The 20542-nt window shown below is 39.9% G+C and overlaps 1 protein-coding gene across 2 annotated transcripts in view; it reads left to right on the top strand.

The window, feature by feature from the left end:
* The window catches only part of LOC144125288 (pregnancy zone protein-like), a 57679-nt gene that overhangs the window by 11277 nt on the left and 25860 nt on the right, over nt 1–20542 (top strand). Inside the window, exons 7-21 of one of the 2 annotated variants that reach the window (XM_077658538.1) lie at nt 49–133; nt 217–331; nt 955–1066; nt 1653–1768; nt 2723–2959; nt 3851–4042; nt 4364–4627; nt 5992–6141; nt 6750–6834; nt 6990–7039; nt 9013–9070; nt 11036–11065; nt 11153–11170; nt 14710–14827; nt 18518–18740. In XM_077658538.1, coding sequence (XP_077514664.1) covers nt 49–133; nt 217–331; nt 955–1066; nt 1653–1768; nt 2723–2959; nt 3851–4042; nt 4364–4627; nt 5992–6141; nt 6750–6834; nt 6990–7039; nt 9013–9070; nt 11036–11065; nt 11153–11170; nt 14710–14827; nt 18518–18740 — 1853 coding nt within the window. Of the gene's footprint in view, nt 1–48; nt 134–216; nt 332–954; nt 1067–1652; nt 1769–2722; nt 2960–3850; nt 4043–4363; nt 4628–5991; nt 6142–6749; nt 6835–6989; nt 7040–9012; nt 9071–11035; nt 11070–11152; nt 11171–14692; nt 14828–18517; nt 18741–20542 lie in introns of both variants that reach the window. The other variant, XM_077658539.1, reaches the window with a different exon arrangement.

Here is a 20542-nt window from a genome sequence, read left to right as displayed (position 1 = left end):
TTGCCTAACGAGAGCTGTCAAATTGTTTTACCTCTTGCATTACCACAGTATTGCCCCGATTTGCTGTTCGTCTTACTGCACCACCGTACATTTTTCCTGAGGAATCTAGTACCACATGGAAAATATGTGCAAGGTACATTTCTCCGCTCTTTTCCTATTGCTGTTCTCGCTTGCAGCAGATTTCACTTTCGATGATATTTGCATTGTTTTCTTCAGCTACCTCTATGATAAACCTGTACGAGGTCAGCTCAGAGCTCAGCTCACATATAAACGCTTCCCCTGGACTTCTGAGCTGACAAAAGTTCTTCCAAGCATTGATATCGACACACCGGTAGGTGTTTCCTTGTCATGCATTTAATGCTTACAAGGCATTTTTCATTCATTTTATCTTTTACTGTTACTGTGCTTTGCAAGGATATGTTTGACAGGAGTGAAGATGTAAAATGCTAAACTTGGCATGAAATGTGAGCATACATAACCGTATCTGTTCTCAGTAACCATAAAGTCTTGCAATACAAGTCTTTTTATGAATACAAATAATTTGTTTGCTACATTTGAAGTCAGTGCTGAGGGAGCTTTATAAGAAAGTGTAACCACCTTCCCTCCAGGCATATTCAACCTTATGTTGACTTTTTCCTGAGTCTATGGCCCATTTTGACAAATTCTTGAAATAAATTTAATGGCATTGGTAGATCAAATTAAATACCATGCAAACAGCAGATGCTAATGCAATTTTTGTAAATGTAGCATTGCCTGCTGTTGTAGCGTAGCTGCTTGAAAATTTGTCAAGAAAGCTAGTCCTAATTCAGTGGTTATTAGTTATCTAATATTATATATTCACATGGTGTAAAGTTTCCACCAGTTTGTACAAACTTTTCAGCTTAGAGGGACAAGTGCAATGCCTTGAAACTTTTGCAATTACATTTTATATGCTCTCTTTCCTGTTAAGTGTAGATCAGAGGTTGCCATGAGTTTGAGGTCAATGGGAGTCATCTACTCTTCGCCAATAGAGATATCAATCGTCGTCCCCTCCTTCTAACAGCCGAAGTTACAGATAGTGCTACTGGTGAGTGCAGCTTATTAGATTAGCACAGCTTGATTTTATCAGCAATTGCTTCCTTGTAATGTCCAATAAGCACAGACACTGTGAAAATCAATGGCAATAACTGCCTGCTGATCACAGATATGTAACATCCCTGCAATTTTTTTCTGCTAGGAATATGTTGCCTCTTAATTTATTTTTGCCAAAATGCCTGGAAACTTCCATAGTCATTATCACATTATCAATTATTTGTGGTGCTTGAAGAGAGAATGAATGAAGGAAGTACTACTGAGTATCACTGTGGATATTCATTGATGGTTACACTGGTTGGTATATCAGTAAACAGAGGGGGTAATTAAGTGTGTGAATTTGTGGTATACTTTTAAATTTAACAACAAATGCTAACCATGTGTGCATGCCGAATATGAATGACAGATAATTTAGGACCTTTGACATGTAAAGTTCACTTCATCTTAAAATGCAGGCTTGAGCTCCAAAAGTGTAAATGCATTGATGTTTACTTGCATAAGTGGATGGCTGTTCTGGGTCATTTGTGTATGATGTTCAAAGCCCTCTCTGATAACTTGTCACTCTTTTTTCTTTTTTCTAGGAGAAACAGTACGCATCAACACTACAAAAGAGTTTGTCTGGTCACCATTCACCCTGGAATTTGTAACGAAACGCTCGGTGCCCAGTTTCAAGCCAGGCCTGGTCTACAGAGGACTGGTGAGATTGCTTTCTTCACGAGATTTCTTGAAAAATATGTTGTAATCAGGCTCTACATGCACTCGGAATTTCCTCCACATTGAATTAAACTGTGCAATGAGTGTTACATTTTCTTAATATTGCAATGAAATTCAGATGCCAGTTAACTTACATAGATGTCACTGATGTTCACTATTCTTCTGTCATTAATGGAAGGAGCTAGTCACTGTTGAGTGAGCTGGTACCAGCAAGTACGCTACAACACTTTTTTTTTATTAAAAGAACAGTTCACAAAGTCATTTACTTGCTTTAGGGTATCAGTTCTTAACTTTGAAATTTACACCTGCATATTATTATGCTTTCCGTGGTTCAGCCACAATTGCCAAGAGTGGTATATAGGATCTTATCAACTATGTAAGCATGCTGTATGGTTGTTTCATGTGACAGGGCATGTTTAAGATGACTCAATCATTGAGATAAGGTCTGTTCAGTGGTAGAAGTAGTAGTGGTTTACTAACATTAAAAATAAAAATGGAAGGAAACGATGGGTGCTGGCCATGGCAACTGCTGTCTGCTACCTTAAGCACCTGAGTTGCAGCTGGTGGAAAAGAAAGGGACAGGGGAGAAGGTAAGAAGGCATAATGTCATGGGTTTTATACTCTAATTCTTTGTTGAGTGACACTTAAGACCTGTAAAAAACTGCGCTTGCACATGATGCAACTTTGCCTTGAATTCATGTGCTCATCCTTGCAGTTATAACATAAAAAGGCTGTGTGTTCAAAATGGTGCAATTTTTCTTTTTATGCAAAGGCTGAAAATCGAGAACTGCATTGTCTGTTTTCATCTTTGCCATCACATGCTCGTTAATTACCCTTGTGCATCCTTAATTCACTTACCACAATTGTTGATTCAAAAGCCTTTCTGTTGCAGCACAATGGAACTTGATTTTTCAGCTACTGTTTTTTACTATTGCAGATTCAGGCAAAAAACCCAGATGGCACAGCTGCCTCTGAAAAGCGGTTCCGCATCTGCTTTTCAGCATCCTCACTTCCAACTGTCCGGTGCAGTGCACGTAGAAAACCGCAGTGCCAGCGTATGTCATCCACCAACGATGTTGCTACGGGATGCAAAGATTATGAGACTGACACTTATGGGCGTGCCCGCTTCTCTGTTCCTGCATTGCGTGGCACCTTGAACAGCCTTTCACTTACAGTGAGTATCAGTACATTAGATGTGATCGTATATGATGCACTAACGATAAGAATGTAAGGGTTAGGCTTATTGACAGTATACCCTTAAAAGGCGGTATGTCATGCTCAGGTTGTATATTCTAGCACTTGGAGACAACTAATGACAACATTGCTTAATCCAGAGACTATGCATACATCGATTTCATGCCACAATAAGGTACACACCTCTTGAATCTTATTCAAATTTGATAGGTATCTAAAGAACAAGAAAAGCAGCAAAACTCTGCTTCGTTGATAGATTTTCTTGTGACACTATCACTGGATGGCTGTATTAAGTGCAGTAGCATTTAGGAGTGATCCCTAGGGACAGCAAAACAAAAATGACCAAAGAAATTTCTGCTCTCATTCCTGTTAATATGTGATTGCTAGACATAAAAATGAAAGAAAAAAATTGTTATTGTCCTTTGCGGCATGAACTGTGTCGTGTAGTATGCTTTTTGTTGTCCTTTGCGGCATGAAATGTATCGTGCAGTATGCTTTGCAAAAAATAAAAAGCAGGGATATATGAAGAAAGAAATTGTAATTTTTTCTGTATGGAACAAGCACTGATAAATGTAATATGCCCTTAGTTATATGCTAAATGTTGCATCCTGGTCTGTTTGTTTCTAGTATCATATGGTGCCCAGCATATTGTGGAAAGGCACAAGAAACTAAGAAACATTTAAGCAGATACCAGCATCAGCCTTGTCTGCTTTTCAATCTTTTCTACGTACCCCTGTTGTCCTATTATCTATTATCTATAATTGCTTTTTTTAGTGCAGTGAAAAACTATAGCATTAATTGCATTATGTTCCAAAGTAAACTTCAGAACTTTCTGGCCATGTTCAGATTATATTTTTGTTGTTGCATTTAGGCCACAGCTGATGGTGGCTTATGGAACGATCCTGTCTCACGAATTCATCTTCGAGCATGGACCTCTATGTCAGGACGCTATGTGCACATATCTGTTCCTTCAAACAAGCTTCTTTGTGGAAAAAATACTCCCATTTCATTCTACCACACGAAGCTTAGAAACCATCCTCAGGGAGTCTCCTTTCATTATCAGGTGAGGGGTGCTCTTGGCATTGATAGATCATATTTTGCCACCCTGCAGCCAACAGGCTACGGTGCACATGTGGTGTGATATGAACTTTGAATTCGTATCATTCACATGTCACATCATGTAGTCACTGGATGCAGTGATCCAATATCAACATATATTTAGTGCTGTTTGATCAAATTATTTTTAATGTGGGCTTGTATTATGCCATTTGATATCAGTATTATTTACAAAACTTTTTGTTGCTTTTTGTGTCTGTTAGCAAGTACACCCTCACTTAATTCCTATTTTTTGCACTATTCTCTCTTTTGCATTGTGCTCTGCAAGGTTCTTTCTGGACATCACATTGTGGACAAAGGGACTTTGTCACCAAGACGTTCTTGGGACGATGTGACTGACCGAATTCCCCTCGACTCTTCATCAAGCAGCATGAGAGTCTCTGGGTACTCTGTGTCAGAGTTCAACTTAACAGTGAACTCTAGCTGGGGCCTGTCAACCACTGCGCATCTGCTGCTGTACTATGCACATCCCAATGGAGAAATAATTGCTGACTCGGTTCCCCTGGACATTGAGCCATGTGGCTCAAATGAGGTTTGAAATGCAAATGCTTACAGATTTAGAAATGATTTATTATATTTCTGATATTATTCTGATATGTTCAGTGGAATCTTAGAGAAAAATTATGGCACTATTTTGAAAGGCAATGTTTGCAAGATTACGTGCATGTCTGGCTGCTGTCTGCTCATAGTCAGAAATATTAGGTTATATGTTTGAACGAACCATAGATTATTTCAGCTTTCAAGATTATCTTCGGGAAAAAAATGCTGCCATATGGGTTACATGGCGTTGATGGCCTGCTCATACATCCGTGAGCTTTTTTGACATGTCACTATGATAAAGCAAACAACCTGTACAGAAGACTGGGCAGAGAAGCACTTTCTATAATGCACCTAAACCTTTTTATAACTCCACATGAAGTGAAACTCCTAATAGTTGAGCCTTCATCGTGATTACATTTTTCTAACTGCATTCTTTTACTGAAATTTTCTATTATCACAAGCACTTACCCTCTAAAACTCTCTCTGGAGCAAGTATCAATGGCCTTACCAATGCTGTTTATGCCAGAAGTGCAGCCTTCTGAAGTGTTTGGTAGCCTAAACACGTTCACTGTGTCGAGGGTCACCGGTGTATCGCATCATTTATTCATGCAGTGCGGTTACGAATACCGGATCACATGATTAAGCCGTAGGACAGATTTTATTGTCAGTTCGTCCTTCTTAGACCTCATAATAAAGTTTGGTGCATAGCTTCATTATGTGACCTCATATTTGTGACCGCAGAGCATTAATAAATAACGTGTCCGACTAGTGACCTACAATGCAGTGAACGGGTTAAGCATTAGCCGTCTAACAATGTCCTAGTGTTGGAGCATTCATGTTGTGTGCAGGAGGTGCTGGGTTTGAATCCTAGCCAAGCTCGCAGTTATGTTCTCAGTGTGTGAGGAGGTCGCTAGTACTACTGATTTAAATTACTTTAGCAGACGCATTGAAAGCCTGGAAATTTGTGGAAAGCCAAAAAAAATTGGGAGTCATTCTTATGACGTCTTGAAGGGCCCTTGTCTAATGATATGCTGTTTCTCAAGTAACTCTGCCTAATGTAAAACTGCCAATATAGTGAGCATTTTTGCTTTGTCCCGACAGTTTTACGATAAAAGGGTTCTATAGTATTTGAGAGTGTAAGCCTAATCCCTTGTTTTTTCTTATTCTCCGCTGGAATTTCGCTTTCCGACTTTTTTTTTTGTTCCATATTCAGTTAACATTTGTTGCTACTTTTCATGCCTTTGTCATCACTCTAGGTTGCAGTGATCAAGGTAGTACTTGAATAATTCAGTTCTTCATTTTTGCAAAAAGCTGCAGTGTGCTCATTACTAAATGTGAGCATTCATTTTCATGTAGGTGGCTCTTACTTTTGTCACAAAGACTGCACAGCCTGGAACACCAGTGTCATTGAGCCTGTCTGCTGCTGCGGGTTCTATGTGTGGTACCTGGGCCCTGGACCAGGGCCTGGTGCAGAGCGCACCTGAGGCTGAGCTTACTGCAGACAAGGTACCACACAACACATGTCCTCTGACCATGTTCAGCAGCTGATCAAAGCAAACCATGCTGAACACCTCTGTGCTTTACAGGCAACAGCCTTTAATGTGGCTGTTAGCCTTTGTTCTGAATAGCTTGAATCTGTAGTAAATTAGTGGGCTATGAGCGCTTTCATTATAACAACCCTGTGAATGAAAACAGTGCTGTGTAGTTTTGGGCAAAAGCTATTTTGAAGCAACTTATTCGAAGGAAATTTCCAAAACAGGCTGTCAATGAAATTGTCATTTTCAGTCTATTTGTTCACAGCATTTGCACAGCACAGAAATGGGTGTTAAATTTTTCGTATTGTTGACAGTATCTCTGCGTATACCTTGATGCTTTTGTGACTGTTCATCATAGGACCACTAAACCACAAGAAAACTCCCCTGCAAAGTGTAACCTGGCTTCCTGTATATGTTGCAATAGTCTGCCTTAAATACTATGTGCTTGTTCTTAACCTCTCAATGTTTGCTTGTGCAGGCCATGGGGCAAGTTGTGAGCCTATGTGCTTGTTCTTAACCTCTCAATTTTTGCTTGTGCAGGCCATAGGGCAAGTTGTGAGCCTGTGTCTTTTTAATTAGCTACGCAGCTTGCTGAGCCCTCTGGAAACCAAGCCAAATCGTCCCAGGGTCCTGAAAGGTCACTGTGTACTACGAGAAGAGAACTGTATGTCTGCAGATTTACATTCTTGTTGCATTTTTGAGTTGACGATACCAATGCATCTGTGATACCAAGGCTAGTTTACGCCTGTTCTAGTAGCATTTAGACAATGCCCATGTCATCTGATTGTTAATTGTTGTGAATTGTTTTTTTTTTCTCAGGGCATTTTGCAGGGCCCACATTATTTCTTGACTCTGCTGCTGCCTTTGAGGTAAACCTGGGACCTTTAGTTGCCTGTGGTTGCTATACACGGTGTTTCACCTAAGACTTTGTGCAATTTTTAAAAATAGGGTTTTTTAGTTAGAAGAGCACTTTTTTCATCATAGCACTCTCAGTGGTGTACTTTATCAGAATACAACAAAGACGTGCTAACTAGGAGGATGGTTAAAAATATTGAATAGTTAGTTTTTTAACTGTTATGGTTAGGCTCCATAATTATTGAGATGCGTGTAGCCCACTGTAATTAATATCCATATCAGTTTTTAGAATTTAAAAAACGCAGTTACCCTCGGTGCTATGGTCCAGCAAATTTTGGCTATTTCGACTAGTTACGTGCACTAGAGAGGTTGCTTTGCCTGCAGGCTTCTCGAAAGCACATGTATTTTGGTACGATGTAGCCAAAATTTGTAGGGCCAGAGCACTGAGGGCAATCGTGTTTTTGAAATTTTTATAACTGATATGAATATTACTTACAGTGGGCTACATGCTTCTCAGTAATCAAGGAGCCTAACAGTAATAGATGAAAAGTTAACTATTCAATATTAGCTAATCAGCCTGTTAGTTAGCATGTCTTAGCTGTAATATGATTATTACACTGCTGACAATGTAATGCTGAAAATCGCTCTTCTAACTCAAAAAGCCTATTTTTAAAAATTGTGTAAAGTCTTAGGTGAAACACCCTGTATAAGCATTTACTGCAAGAATATGTGACATTTGCAGTTGCCATATTGGTGTAAATCATGTAACTAAGAAGCTGTGCCAGGAAAAGGGCTGCTTGGCTCGTGGTTGTGGAATGATTTGCGTGATTTTGCATGTCACTATTTCATACTTTGCTTTTGTTGTTGTTGTCTTGGTCACTCCAGCCTCTGTAGTTGCCTTTAGTAAGATGTTTCCTTTTAAATGCACCATAAACGTCAGCTTTAGATTTTGCCAGTGGTTTTTAGCACTGTCTTAAATAAATATGTAGGAGTACAGAAAAAGATTCCAACATTTAATGAGAGCGTCTGCTGTTGTGTGCCAGCGTGACGAGAGTGACAGACCGCTTTGAGTTGCTACTGATTTTAACCTTTTTTCGTGCTCTGTCAAGTGTGACATGCATTAGGTTGGCTTTGTCTTAGTCTGATAGCTTTTCAACCTTGGTCTCATTCATGTAGGCCAGCACCAACAGATGCTTGTTAGCTAAGTTAGACGTTATCATTTCTGAACATGCGTAACTCATGCAGGACACAGCATACAAGTTTGTAAGCAAGTGCTCCTTACTGTCTTCTAGGACTTGGTATCAGCTAGGAAAGCAGAATATTTATTTGATTATTCTTATTCATCCTGCCAATGGCTTGGAGTGCTTGATTTAATTTGTTTTTATTATAAAATGTTCATTGCTTAATTCCATTCATTCATAGGCCTAAATACCTAATTCAGTGAGCGTGACTATACTGCATAGACAAGGGTCTCAAATTAGTTGCTGTCATGACATTGTTAAAATATACTCTGCATTTTTTCATTTTCTGGCTTACGATTTATCAGTGAGCTGCCCCTTATAAATTAGCTTAATTAGGCTTTTTGTCACTCCTGTCTCAGCTCTGCCACTTACCTAGTTTTAGTTCCTTCACAAAGAAGCACCACTCCATTCCCATTCCCATAGCTTCAAATTGGCTCATTTGCATGGATGCACTTTCCCATCACTGGCACAGACATATAAAGGTACAGGTGGAAAGCAACTCTTTCAAAATATAAAATAATCTTCTTTATTGTTTTCTGTGTTTCATTAAAGGCTTTTATGAATGCGCTCGAAAGCTAGTACTAGCTGTTCTGGTTATCCACGAAATTATGAGCAAAGGATCAGCATCCTTGACCATGTAGGCAAGCTACTGTAGCAGTACGTTGTGCATCACTATAAGTTGCATGTCATTTGATGGCATAGTATAGGTTTTATAGTTCTACCTATCTTCTTATTTTTTTTTTCAGGAGTCGTTGGTCCAAGTTATCACTGATATGAAGATTAATGTCCGGCCTTGTTGGGAGGGTAAGAGCAATTTCTGTTCACAGTGAAAAAGTAAACACTTCATAACATGAGAGGAAGTCTTGAATGGAGATGCACACCGTGCAAGCTCAGAGAAAGTGATCGTATTTTGATGCTTCAAACTGTCTGGGCTTCTTTATCATAAGTATGACTAGCAAATACTGAGGAAACTGCGTGCTTATTATAAGCACGCACTTTATTTTCTGCGTCAGTGGCAGTAATCTTTGTTATACAAGTCTCTGCCATTTACCAATTCAGTATTGATCATTTTTAGAACACCTTCTGTGCCAGCTAGCCATTCCTCAAATTGCAAAATTCTAAAGAGCTGCATATGATAGTTTGGATCCAACATATTGTTAAAAAACAGAAAATAACAGCGAGCAGTGGCAACAAGCAGAACACTTGCACTAGGTCTGCAGCCATTAAGTGATCTCACTGCTATCACTTTGCTTGTCATGACTTTTGGCTTGCTGCTCAGCAACATTCTGAACTGAATCATGCCACCAAACTGAGGTTAAATTAAGTATCCCTCTCACTTTTCGTGACCATGCTTCAGAAAGAAAGCTAAGCCATGATTCTTAGCACCCCATGTAATGCAGTGCGATGGCACTGCACGTTTCTCTTATATCATCAGTTAGACTCCTCAAAAACATTTTGAATGGTGTCAAACCTGATCCTGGACTGGACTCATGTCATGTGGCAGTGACTTCTAGGTGCCCCTTTCCACATACCACTGACAATCATGCTGGATGCTTTCTGTGGCCACTTTGTTGTTAGAAATGAAAAGTGCTTGTGGTACTGCAAGCACAGGCCTTCTTGTAACTCCAGTTGGAATGGAATATCTGTCCTCTGGATCCGAACACATGCGTTTACAAGCTGTTTTCAAAGATTTTATATAAGGGCACTGTTTGAAGTAGCTGAGGAGTGATAGCCTTCTAACAATATTGACTGAAAGGATAAAAGCACCTTGCTGACAACAACTGCTACTTGGATAGTCAATTCCTTTGTGAATACTGAACTATTTCTATTCATTTAAAAAGTGCTGCATTAGCGCTTTACTATGTTTACATGGCACGTCAATCAGGATGTTGTCTGCACCAGCCCTTCCCTATATTGAGAGGCCCATTTTTGGAAACAAGGAATGTTTGAATTCGTGGTAATACTGTGCTTACGAAACTTGTGTTACAAGAGGAAGTGTTTACCCGCCGTAGTGGCTCAGTGGTTAGGGCGCTCGGCTACTGATCCGGAGTAACCGGGTTCGAACCCTACCGCGGCGGCCACGTTTCGATGGAGGCTGTGCGATGTCGCGTGCATGTTAAAGATCCCCAGGTGGTCCAACCGAGCCCTAAGCCCCTTCACTACGGCACCTCTTTTTTTCCTTTCTTCTTTAAGTCCCTCGTTTATCCCTTCCCTTATGGTGTGGTTCAGGTGTCCTGGAGATGTGAGACAGATATTGTGCCATTTCCTTTCCCCATAAAAAGAAAGCCAAAAGAGGGAGTGTTTAAAAGTTTATTGCTACGTTATAGTAGTGCAATGCATCAACAAACTAGTGAAAGGAATGACTGCAATATTTCTTGAAGACTGTCTTGTCTGCAAAGCAATATTTATAAAGCAAGCCCTATGTAAGGTCACAGTAAGGTGTGCAACCTATACTTTGTTGGAACAGTTTTACATACACTCCTGCAGGCTTTTAAGTTGCCATTTGTTTGTTTGTCACGCAGTAGCACAGTATGAAAAGTACAATTTCCAGAACCTAATAAAATTTTTTAAAGGATTCTTTAACACATACTCCAGAAGTGCCCAAAAATATTTATGGCACTGTGTTATACAAATGTATATCTAGGAATGAGCTCCAAAATGGAAACTTCAGTGTACATGATGAACTTGCATGCTATGTGTTTGCTTTCCATTAATAACTTTCAATTCTGATCCAAGTCATGTTATGAAAACAATTCTGGTGGTTTGCAGACGGTGGCCTCTGGACTCCAGAGCATGGTGGTGAGTATTTATTTCCCTCATTCTTTTTTGGCCCGGATGCTCTTTTACAAAAGCCACTGATATATTTGTTTTGCATTTATTTTTCAGCACGTGCAGGAATTGGAGGTGAGGGCGAACATCTATTTTGTTTTTCTCTTGTCCTCCGGAGAACATGTTGTTCTGGCATGCTCTTTTTGCGTTCTTCAGATATGTGTGAAGAACTTGTACACTCTCAGTGCTTGTGAAGAAAAAGTCCAATTAATGGCAATTATAACTTTGTATGGAAAGTTAAACTGGAAGTAAATCAAAGTGGGGACAATGGTTGCATTGTGCCAATGAAGGTGGTATGAGCGCAGGAATAATAGTGCAAGCCACAAAACGATGACACAGCACTTGCCCATCCATAGTTTTATTTGTCCTATCCTTACTTAAGGTGTTGCTGTAAATCTGCACAAACTGGCCTAGTCTTTGACTTAATCATCACTTATGGCAGTTGATAAAAAATAAGACTACCTTCTTGTAGAATGCTCGAAAAAGAATTTGAACCATTTGTATGCTTTGCATTTGAAGAACTGACAAAATGGTGTGTAAACATCAGATTGAAGAAATGCCAGTCTACTATGCTCCTGAGCTAGCAAAAGTTGAAAGTGTGGCATTTGAAACAAATTTTTGAAATGACCGTGACCCTTTGAGGATGGCAGTATATTATTGTCATCAATGGTCAAAAGTGTGCTCCCTTCATTTAAAACATCTTTTGCACACAAGCAAAACTTGGCTAACAAAATGGTAGGCCTTCTTTATAGCAGCTGGTTTGTTTTCTTTATGTGTATTTAATAAAATTAGTACTGTTTTATTATCAGGGGAAGTGGTTAGGGGCTGTGGTTGTAAACTTGACTTTTTTTTTATGGGCCTGTTAAAACATGAAAGACTTGCTAGCGTGGTTAAATATATATGCATGGTTAAATATATATTCATATAGGTGCCGACTATGGGGGGGGCTGGAGGGCTCGAGCCCCGCCAGGAGACTGAGCGATGAGGTCAGGGGGCAGCATATCTTCTGCTACAAACTGGCACATTCACACGGGCAACGGGCAGTCGCTGACAGCGATGTCGTTGTTTCCAGCCGCATGCTTCACGACAGGAACGGTGCAGTACACTGGAGCAAAAAAAAAGCGCGCAGCAAAGTATATATATAAACAAACTCGTGCCGTGAGCCACTTTATATCAGCGACAACGTATCATTTGTCACATGTTGATCAACACAAATTGCACGAGAGTCACTGCCACACAAACACTTTTTTTTATTCAATCATGTCATGTATGTTAAATGACTAGAACTGCCTTCCTGTAGACACTGTGTAAATAAGCGATTTTGTTGTTTTCTTTTTTCGCCAGTCCCTGTCTGCATTTTTGTTTCGTGATTTGATTTAGTTTTCTTCACAAGTAGCCTGTTTTATTCTTATTTTTTGCCATGATGCGTTTTGCTCATGTTTGCATGATGTTCTAGTTTATTGGTTGAAAATTTGTACTACTTTCATTATGCTATGATCAGCTTTGCTAATGTTTGTATTGCGTGCTAGTTCACTGCCCGTAAATTTTGTATTGTATTGCGTTTGTTCGCTAAAATTCCCGCTGTTTGCTTGTTACGATTTGTGTAAACCCAATCCCCTCTATAATGCTTCGGCGACTGGGGGTATGGAAAATAAATAAATAAAAATCCATAGTTGGCCAAAACAGCGGAGCACATGAGCGCGGCACTACACCACTTCGCCATTGTTAATTTCGGGTGCTTAGAAAAAAAAGTTGGGGTAAAATCAATTGCAAACCTCTTCTTTTCAGTCATCAGGCAACAATATAGCAAAAATTGAAAAAATTTATGTGATCGAGCAGCCATACTTTCTTCGATCTTACGTGAAATCACCCTATCCATTTCTCCAGCGTACCTAGATACCAGGCGCCATCTTTCATATGGTAGGCAATATCAGCTATGCCAGATCATTACACACTATCTTAAACACCATATTTAGGGTACCTAAAGCCGGGAATCATTTCTTATGTAAATCCTTGTTACAATGCTATATAGTTTTAAAATCTGAAAAAAAAGGCAAATTTTGGTGCCCTTTCATTAACAGCATTGCATAATACTCAGACGCGCTGGGAGGCTTGTGTGTCAGGAAAATCGTCGCACATTTTTGTTAAGCTGGCGCGGCCCAAAGGAAGCACGCCGCAGCATAGACTGTTTGAGAATCTTGGAGAAGTCTCCCCTCTTAACGTGTTGAGAGTGTGTAACCTCGTGCACACTTGGCTTCATCCTCTCCCTATCACTCAGAGGTGGCGGTGGCTCACCGGTGGAGAAGCCCCTAGAAGGTTCCAGGCGTTTCCACCGCACCTGAGCAATGAAGACACGCATCTTGGCGGGAGGGAGAGAGGACACTTGTGCTGTAAAAGCTACGTGTATGTGCACGCCTGCTTTGGCGCGTTGTAGCAGACAGATGCGGCATGCCCTATAAATTGAGGTCACGTCGCTTCGGGAAGCTGCAGCTACGTTGCAGTGAGTCATCAAGTGCTGCCGCTTGGCTCCCGGAGCCTAACGACTCACTGCTGTTACATAAACTAGGAGTGCTGAACATTGACCCTGCAGTTCTTAACTGGACCCGTGGATTTCCTTCTTCTCATCTTGAATCTGTCAGCAATAATGATGCTGATTCCTCTACTCTACCACTTGGTTCTGGGGCTTCTCAAGGATCAGCACTTGGCCCCCTTACCTTTTTTTTTTAATCTTCTGTATTGCTGTGAATTGCCGTTCCCCTCTGTAATGTACTCTGTATCCTGAGAGTAAAATAAATAAATAAATATCTCTTGCCAAGGAGCGTGCCCGGAGGAGGTGGGGAAGGGCAAATGTAAAAAGAGAGAGGGTGCTAACTGCCCCCTCCCCCCCTTTCCGGCAGATTGAAAACTTGGTGCCTATGTCTATATTTATTTCTAATTATTCATAACCAGGTTTAAACTAACTTATCTGAATTCTGTGTAATTTCATCAGATCAACGCTCCAGACACAGGCACAGTTGATGCATATGGCCACCAGTTACACGGAATTATACCTTGAAATATAGCTTTTTTTCCAAGGGCGATTAAAGAATGGATTGCAATACCATATCCAGTTGTCATATCTTCCTCTGTTTGTGCCTTTGCTGCTGGTTGAGAGGATCTCATCTTCTCTGATATGAATGCATCTTAGCTTGTATTTCTGTTTCTGATGCACATAATACGAGTGTATTTTGCCTTTGTTCACTGCATGTCACTTTTTATAGATACTGCCATTGTATTGCATTGTCGTTTTTCATTCGTCGTGGAGCGAGACTTTGTATATTTTCTTTGTTGTATTTTTTCCACTCCTGTAAATTTCTCTTACTTTGGTTGACAGCATGAATAAACAAACAAACAAAGAATAGTAGAGCTAGAGTTTACAGTATCAGAACTTTATTGGGCTTTTGAATAGTGAGGCTAGTGGTTATATTGACCGCTTCACCATGGGGAGTGGATGAAAAAAGTTTTTGACGTGATTGCCTACTGGATGTGCCTTTTTTTTTTTTTTTGTTGTGGGAACCTCTTTTGTGGCTGTGGTGAATATTGCAATTGCCCTGACAGAGGTTTTATTTGTGCAGATGGGGGTGATGGTGAGATTGCTGAGCTGGCCCCAGTAGCTACAGTTCCAAAGTCTGCAGTGGACATCCGTAGTCACTTCCCTGATACCTGGCTCTGGGAGCTCCATCACATTCGAGGGCAAGTTTGGGATCTAAGTTGACACGAAACGCAATTGAAATTTAAGCTTAGAGTGGAGCATTCTTTATTTTTGCTTTTAGTAAAAGCATTGCTTCAGATATTAAGTTGAGCAGTACAGTAATTGTGTCCTGAGCGGATGGTACCAAATGTATGCATGGGAAAATCTGCATTTCAATTGCCGTGTCCTCCAGTAACCCACCTTCACGGCCTCGAAATCTAGGCATTAAGAAGACGCAAATGAGGTGGGCATTTGGAGTCAGAAAATTAAAATAGGTACCAAAATAGGCATCTTGAGCAATGCTTTTCATTGTTTAAAAGTAAATAAAAAATAAAAAGTAACATGATAAGAAATTAGCTATAGTCAACCTCTTCATACTCATAGTACAAGTGGACAGAGTGTGATCAGCCATGCAGAGGTCACACTCCTGAAATGAATAACTGAAGCATTTTATTAAAAGGCCCACGTTCAGGTTGTGAAGAATAGGTGTCCTTGTGGATTAACAGGGGTCTGAAAGGGTGCAGTGGCAGCTGAACTGTTTACAACATTAGTGACAGGCGCTATGCGATGCTAGAGAAAGGGGTAAAAAGTTCCGTGAAGTAACCCATCTCTTCTATGTAAAAGGGACATGAGGAAGAATAAGGTGTGAGAGGGGGAAGTGTGTTGATCATTGGGTGCAAAGGCAAGTGCAGTGCACACTAATAGACAAGTGGCAATAAATTACATCAAGTTTTCAGACTTGAAGGACTATAGGCACCTAATTTTTTTGCGTGTTTTCTTCTTTCAAATGATATGTTAGACATTAGAATACACGGATCACCATGTGGTATTCATCTACAACTACTAACTAATGTATAATTTAATTTCTTTTCTCATGCTGCTTCAGTTTCGGCTCCATCAACCAAACTTTACATCACATGAGGCAAAGAAAAACTTCAATATAAATGCTGATACGTAGTTTTAACTCACTAAAGCACTTAAACCAGCCTGCTTTAAAAGCTAGAATTACAACAAACGACGTATCAGCAGTTATATTGCCATTTTTTTTCATGCCGCATGTGACCTAAAGCTCAACTACACATCACAGTCATCATTCGATTGAAACCGAAACAGCATGAAGAAAAAATTCAATTATAAATTATTTAGCAGTCGTAGACAAATACCATGTGATACTCCATGTATACAATGTTTAACATATTGTATGAAACAAGAAAATACACAAGCAAAAACTTGGTATCCATAGTGCTCTAAAGCTTCTTTTGATCTCCATTTGAAAGTATATATCCTTATACTTTAAAAAAATTTCTTTCCACATCACACTTGGTTATTCACCTGGTTTTCATTGCGCTCTGCTGATACTTATATCTGGTCTTCCTACAGCTACATTTGGGCAATGTGCTTGTAAATTGTGATACAAAAAGCTGCTTTCGTCAGCAGCACTATCTGAATTTGCACAAGGCGGCACTTGTTTGCGGCTGAATGATCAGCTTACTCAGCACCTGGGAGTGTATAGAATCATTCTATAATATCGTTTAGTCAGGTTGCACTTCTTTGCAATGCGAGGGCAAGACATTTTTCACAAAAAGAGGAACTGCAGTATTTGCTTGAAATCCACTGAAAGGCAGACATGTCCCAAAATGCTGCATGTAGGTATTTATACGCACATACCTCGGCAAAAGGCCTGAAGTAACAGGCACTATACTAAGCACATAGTAAAACCTCATTGATACGTTCCTGGTTCATACGTTACCGGTTCATACCTTCCAATTCATACACTTAGAATCGCAGGCAATAAAAATGGCCAATAGAGCACTGTTTTCGTTCCCAAATAGCACGTTGTCCTGGCTGCTAGGTTAAAAATTTCAAACAAATCAGGTCGTGTAGTATGTTTAGCGACCAACTATGTGCAAACATAGGAGTGGGCCGAATCTGGGGGCACGTGGCATAGATCTAAAATGCAGCGACAGTCACCCGTCAGTGTGGCTTCTCTGCAGCGCCGTGGCGCAAAGGGGTGAAGCACAAAAAACGTTTGCAAACAAGCAGGCAGTTCCCGCAAGGACGCAACATAAAGAGGATAAACAAAGTGCCCTCTTCAGAGTGCTTAGGACAAGGGGGCGAAACACCTGAAGGCTACAGGGATGCGTTTATGTGCAAACTGGCTGGGTCTGGTGAATGCAGCACAAAAACACTTCTCAAGGACAAGAAGGCGCCTTTTCCGCTAAGCATTTGTACAAGGGAGCAAAGCATCCAAAAACGAGGAAGAAACTCGGATTAATTTTGTTTTTGCTGTAAACGAACCGGATGTGCTGTGAAATTTCTTCCTGCCAATGACAAGACAAATGCGGACTGAATTCTGCAAGCACTAGGAAAGGAGTCGTTCAGACCTTGTGCCAAGAAGTGCTATTGGAGATTTTTATGAAGTGAAAAATGACAATTATCCTCATTCAGTAGTCACATTTTTCAAAATTGGGTGGTTTAATTGACTCGTATGTTTTCCCAGACAATAAGTTTTTATTCCGCATTTCTATTTAAAAAAAACGTTTCAACGAAGTGTTACTGTAATGCATTTTTTTTTGGCACTGATGGTCAACTGGCCGGAAAAGTGAATGTTCATCAAATTTGATCTGCATCCTGCTCAGTTGTAAAAGCTAACTACATGTGACTTGCTCATTTTATAGACTAAAATTACCTCACTAAGTTCAATCATGTGCACTGATAGCTTTTATCTTATTCATTTTGTGGTTTATTAGCTTAACATGGACTGTTGAATTGTATGAGTCAAGTAATTTTATGTATTATAATATGAGGAAAAGGAAATTGGTCATTTATATAGTCGTATTGTGCAGGGGGTTAATTATCGTATTGCTTTTTTTTATGTATCCAAAGGTTGTATATTAATGGCAGAAGGAAATGGAAGAAAATTGGAAATAGATTAATACATTTCTTTTATACTTTACTTTTTGCTGAGGGAGAGTAGCAGAACTGTTCCTCCCACTTAAACTGAGAAACATGCAGAAAGGGAATCCAGTGCTATTTGACATACAATTCAGTGATGACTCAGCAAAGCTAGCTACATTATGACAGAACTTTCAAAAAAGTTGCCTTACATACATGTTGCCTGTCAGCTATAGGACACTGAGAAAGATGGAAGAGAACAGGACTAATGCAAATGCCTACAGTAAATGCACCTCTGGTACTGTTGTTCTGCTCTTCTGTTTTTCTTTTTTCATTTTTTCACACTACTGTTTAAATTATGGCGAACATTTACCAGCTAGCCCAGGTATATGTTTTACTAGAGGAAGATGCTGCACATAGCACACCATTATATTTCATTAGTCCATCGATGTTACAAATGTGATATTATGAACAAATTTGAAAGATGCAGAGTATATATATTTGTCACATAGTGGCATTTTGTTTACTTGTGCTGGTACACAAAAATTCCTATGTGCCTCATTCTGATGACAGACTTGAGCTGTCAGTTCTGTCTTCTTTTGATGACAGTTGCCTCTGCAGTGGCACTCAAAGTGTCACAGCTCTCGTGTCATCTTCTTTTATTTCTACATGCAGGTCTCAAGCTAGTAGTTGCATCACATTTTGAAATTCGCTTTAAAAACTTAGCAGCACTGATATGAACATTTTCAGTTTCACCCTATAATGATGTAATCATTAAAATGTCTCTCTCTCTGCAGGGATGTACCACTCAACCTGAGCCGAGAGTTGCCCCATTCTGTGACTAAGTGGAGAGCAGGCGCTGTGTGCGTACACACATCTCACGGCCTGGGTGTCGCCACAGATTCTGTGGATGCTATGCAGCCCTTCTTCATTCAGCTGTCGCTTCCCAACATCACCAGACGTGGAGAGATTATTCCTGTCACTGCTTCGCTGTTTAGTTACCTGAAGTCGTGCATACCTGTGAGTTCTGCTTCTCTGCCTTTACTTAAGAGCGTAGACATCAAATTTTTGCTTGTGTGTTTTCTTCTTTCAAATGATGCTTTAAACATTAATATGCATAGGTCACCCTGTGGTATCTCTCTTTGAGCGTTAAATAATTTATAATTGGATTTCTTCATAATGCTGTTTCGGTTTCAACGAATGAACAGTGGCTGTGATGGCGTGTTTAGGTCACGTGAGGCATGAGGAAAACTGCAATATAATCGCTGATACTTAGTTTTAAATCACTACAACGCTTAATTCAGCCTGTTTCAAGACCTGGAGAGACAACAAACGATGTATCAGTGAATTAAATTGTAATATTATTCATGCCTCACATGACCTAAACATTTCATACATGTCACCGCCATCGTTCGGTTGTTGAAACCAAAACCAAAACAGCATCAAGAAAAAATTTAGTTACTATAAATAATTTGTGGTCATAAGCGATAACCACATGGTGACTTATGTATTCTGATGTCTTATGCATCATTACAGAGAAGAAAACGTGCAACTAAAATTAGGTGTCTAATCCTTGAACGATCACTTGCTATCACTTAAAAATGCATCATACCATGTGCATTATGACTAGGGCCCTTCACTTTTGGCTTTTATTTTTTCAAGAATTCAGGGGGTAAAAGTCTGGTAATATTTTTTAGTTTAAATTTGGGTACAAATCAGGTTATTCAGCAAAAATTTCCATTATTCATGTTTTTTCGGGTATTTTTTTTTTTGCAACAAAAAATAATTTACTACAAGCGCTCGTTTTTGTGTGGGACACAAAACACCCTATTTTTTGTTTAATATTTCACAAATATGGAAATGACAGGTTGTGCTGATAAGAATTGTTCATCAGATTACATTTTTCTCCTCTGTTACAATTATTTCATCACGTAAACTGTTAATCTCCTACGCAGCACTTCACGTGCATGCAAGGCCTGCCTGCCTTGTATACTGTGAAAACAGGCATTAAAGATCAAAGAGGCTATTTTAAATGGGCAAGAGTCCTGGAGCAGGACACCATTAGCTTGGATAGCACTTGACATATGATGCCAAATAAATTCCTGATGAGTAAGAGTGCATGGTTTGGCCTTGTGCTTCTAAAAGCTAGTTTTTGAACATATCCTCAAATTAAGCCAAGCCATGAATAACAAGCTATAAAAGTAGTTTAAGATCACCTGCTGAAGGAACACTCCTGCAGAATAATATCAGGATGTCCACTACGTGCAGTGTCTTAAGCTTTGTTCAGGAAACCTCATGTTCTTTAGGCTCTCTCATATTTTAGTATATCATAACGAGCCCCTCATTCCCTTGCCCTTGTGTGTTCTCTAAAAGGGGCATTTTCGTTTAGAAATCGGGTTTAACCCAATTTTTAAGAAATGTGTTCGGGGTGCAAAAGTTGGGTAAAGTGAGTTTTACCCAAAAACTAAGGGTTATAATTATGACATATTTATCAGTGCTGTGTTAGCTTTTAATGAATGGGTATCATCTTGGCCACAACCTTCTATGATCAAACCAATTAACCCTCGGCCCTCAGTCCCCAGCGGCTGCAGAGCAACTGACCACGGCGGCGGTCAGACCTGTGACGCAGCGGAGGGTGCTAAGAATCTCTGGCTCCGGACAGGCCGCCATTGGAATCTGAACCTGGCAACGTTTAACGCTAGAACTTTAGCTAGTGAGGCTAGCCTAGCAGTGCTGTTCGAGGAACTAGCGGGAATTAAATGGGATGTGATAGGGCTTAGCGAAGTTAGGAGGACAGGTGAGGCGTATACAGTACTAAAGGA

This window comes from Amblyomma americanum, chromosome 3 (assembly GCF_052857255.1).
Source record: "Amblyomma americanum isolate KBUSLIRL-KWMA chromosome 3, ASM5285725v1, whole genome shotgun sequence".
Classification (NCBI taxonomy): domain Eukaryota; kingdom Metazoa; phylum Arthropoda; class Arachnida; order Ixodida; family Ixodidae; genus Amblyomma; species Amblyomma americanum.
Note: the sequence above shows the minus strand (reverse complement) of the source record. Positions and strands in the feature narration are given on the sequence as shown.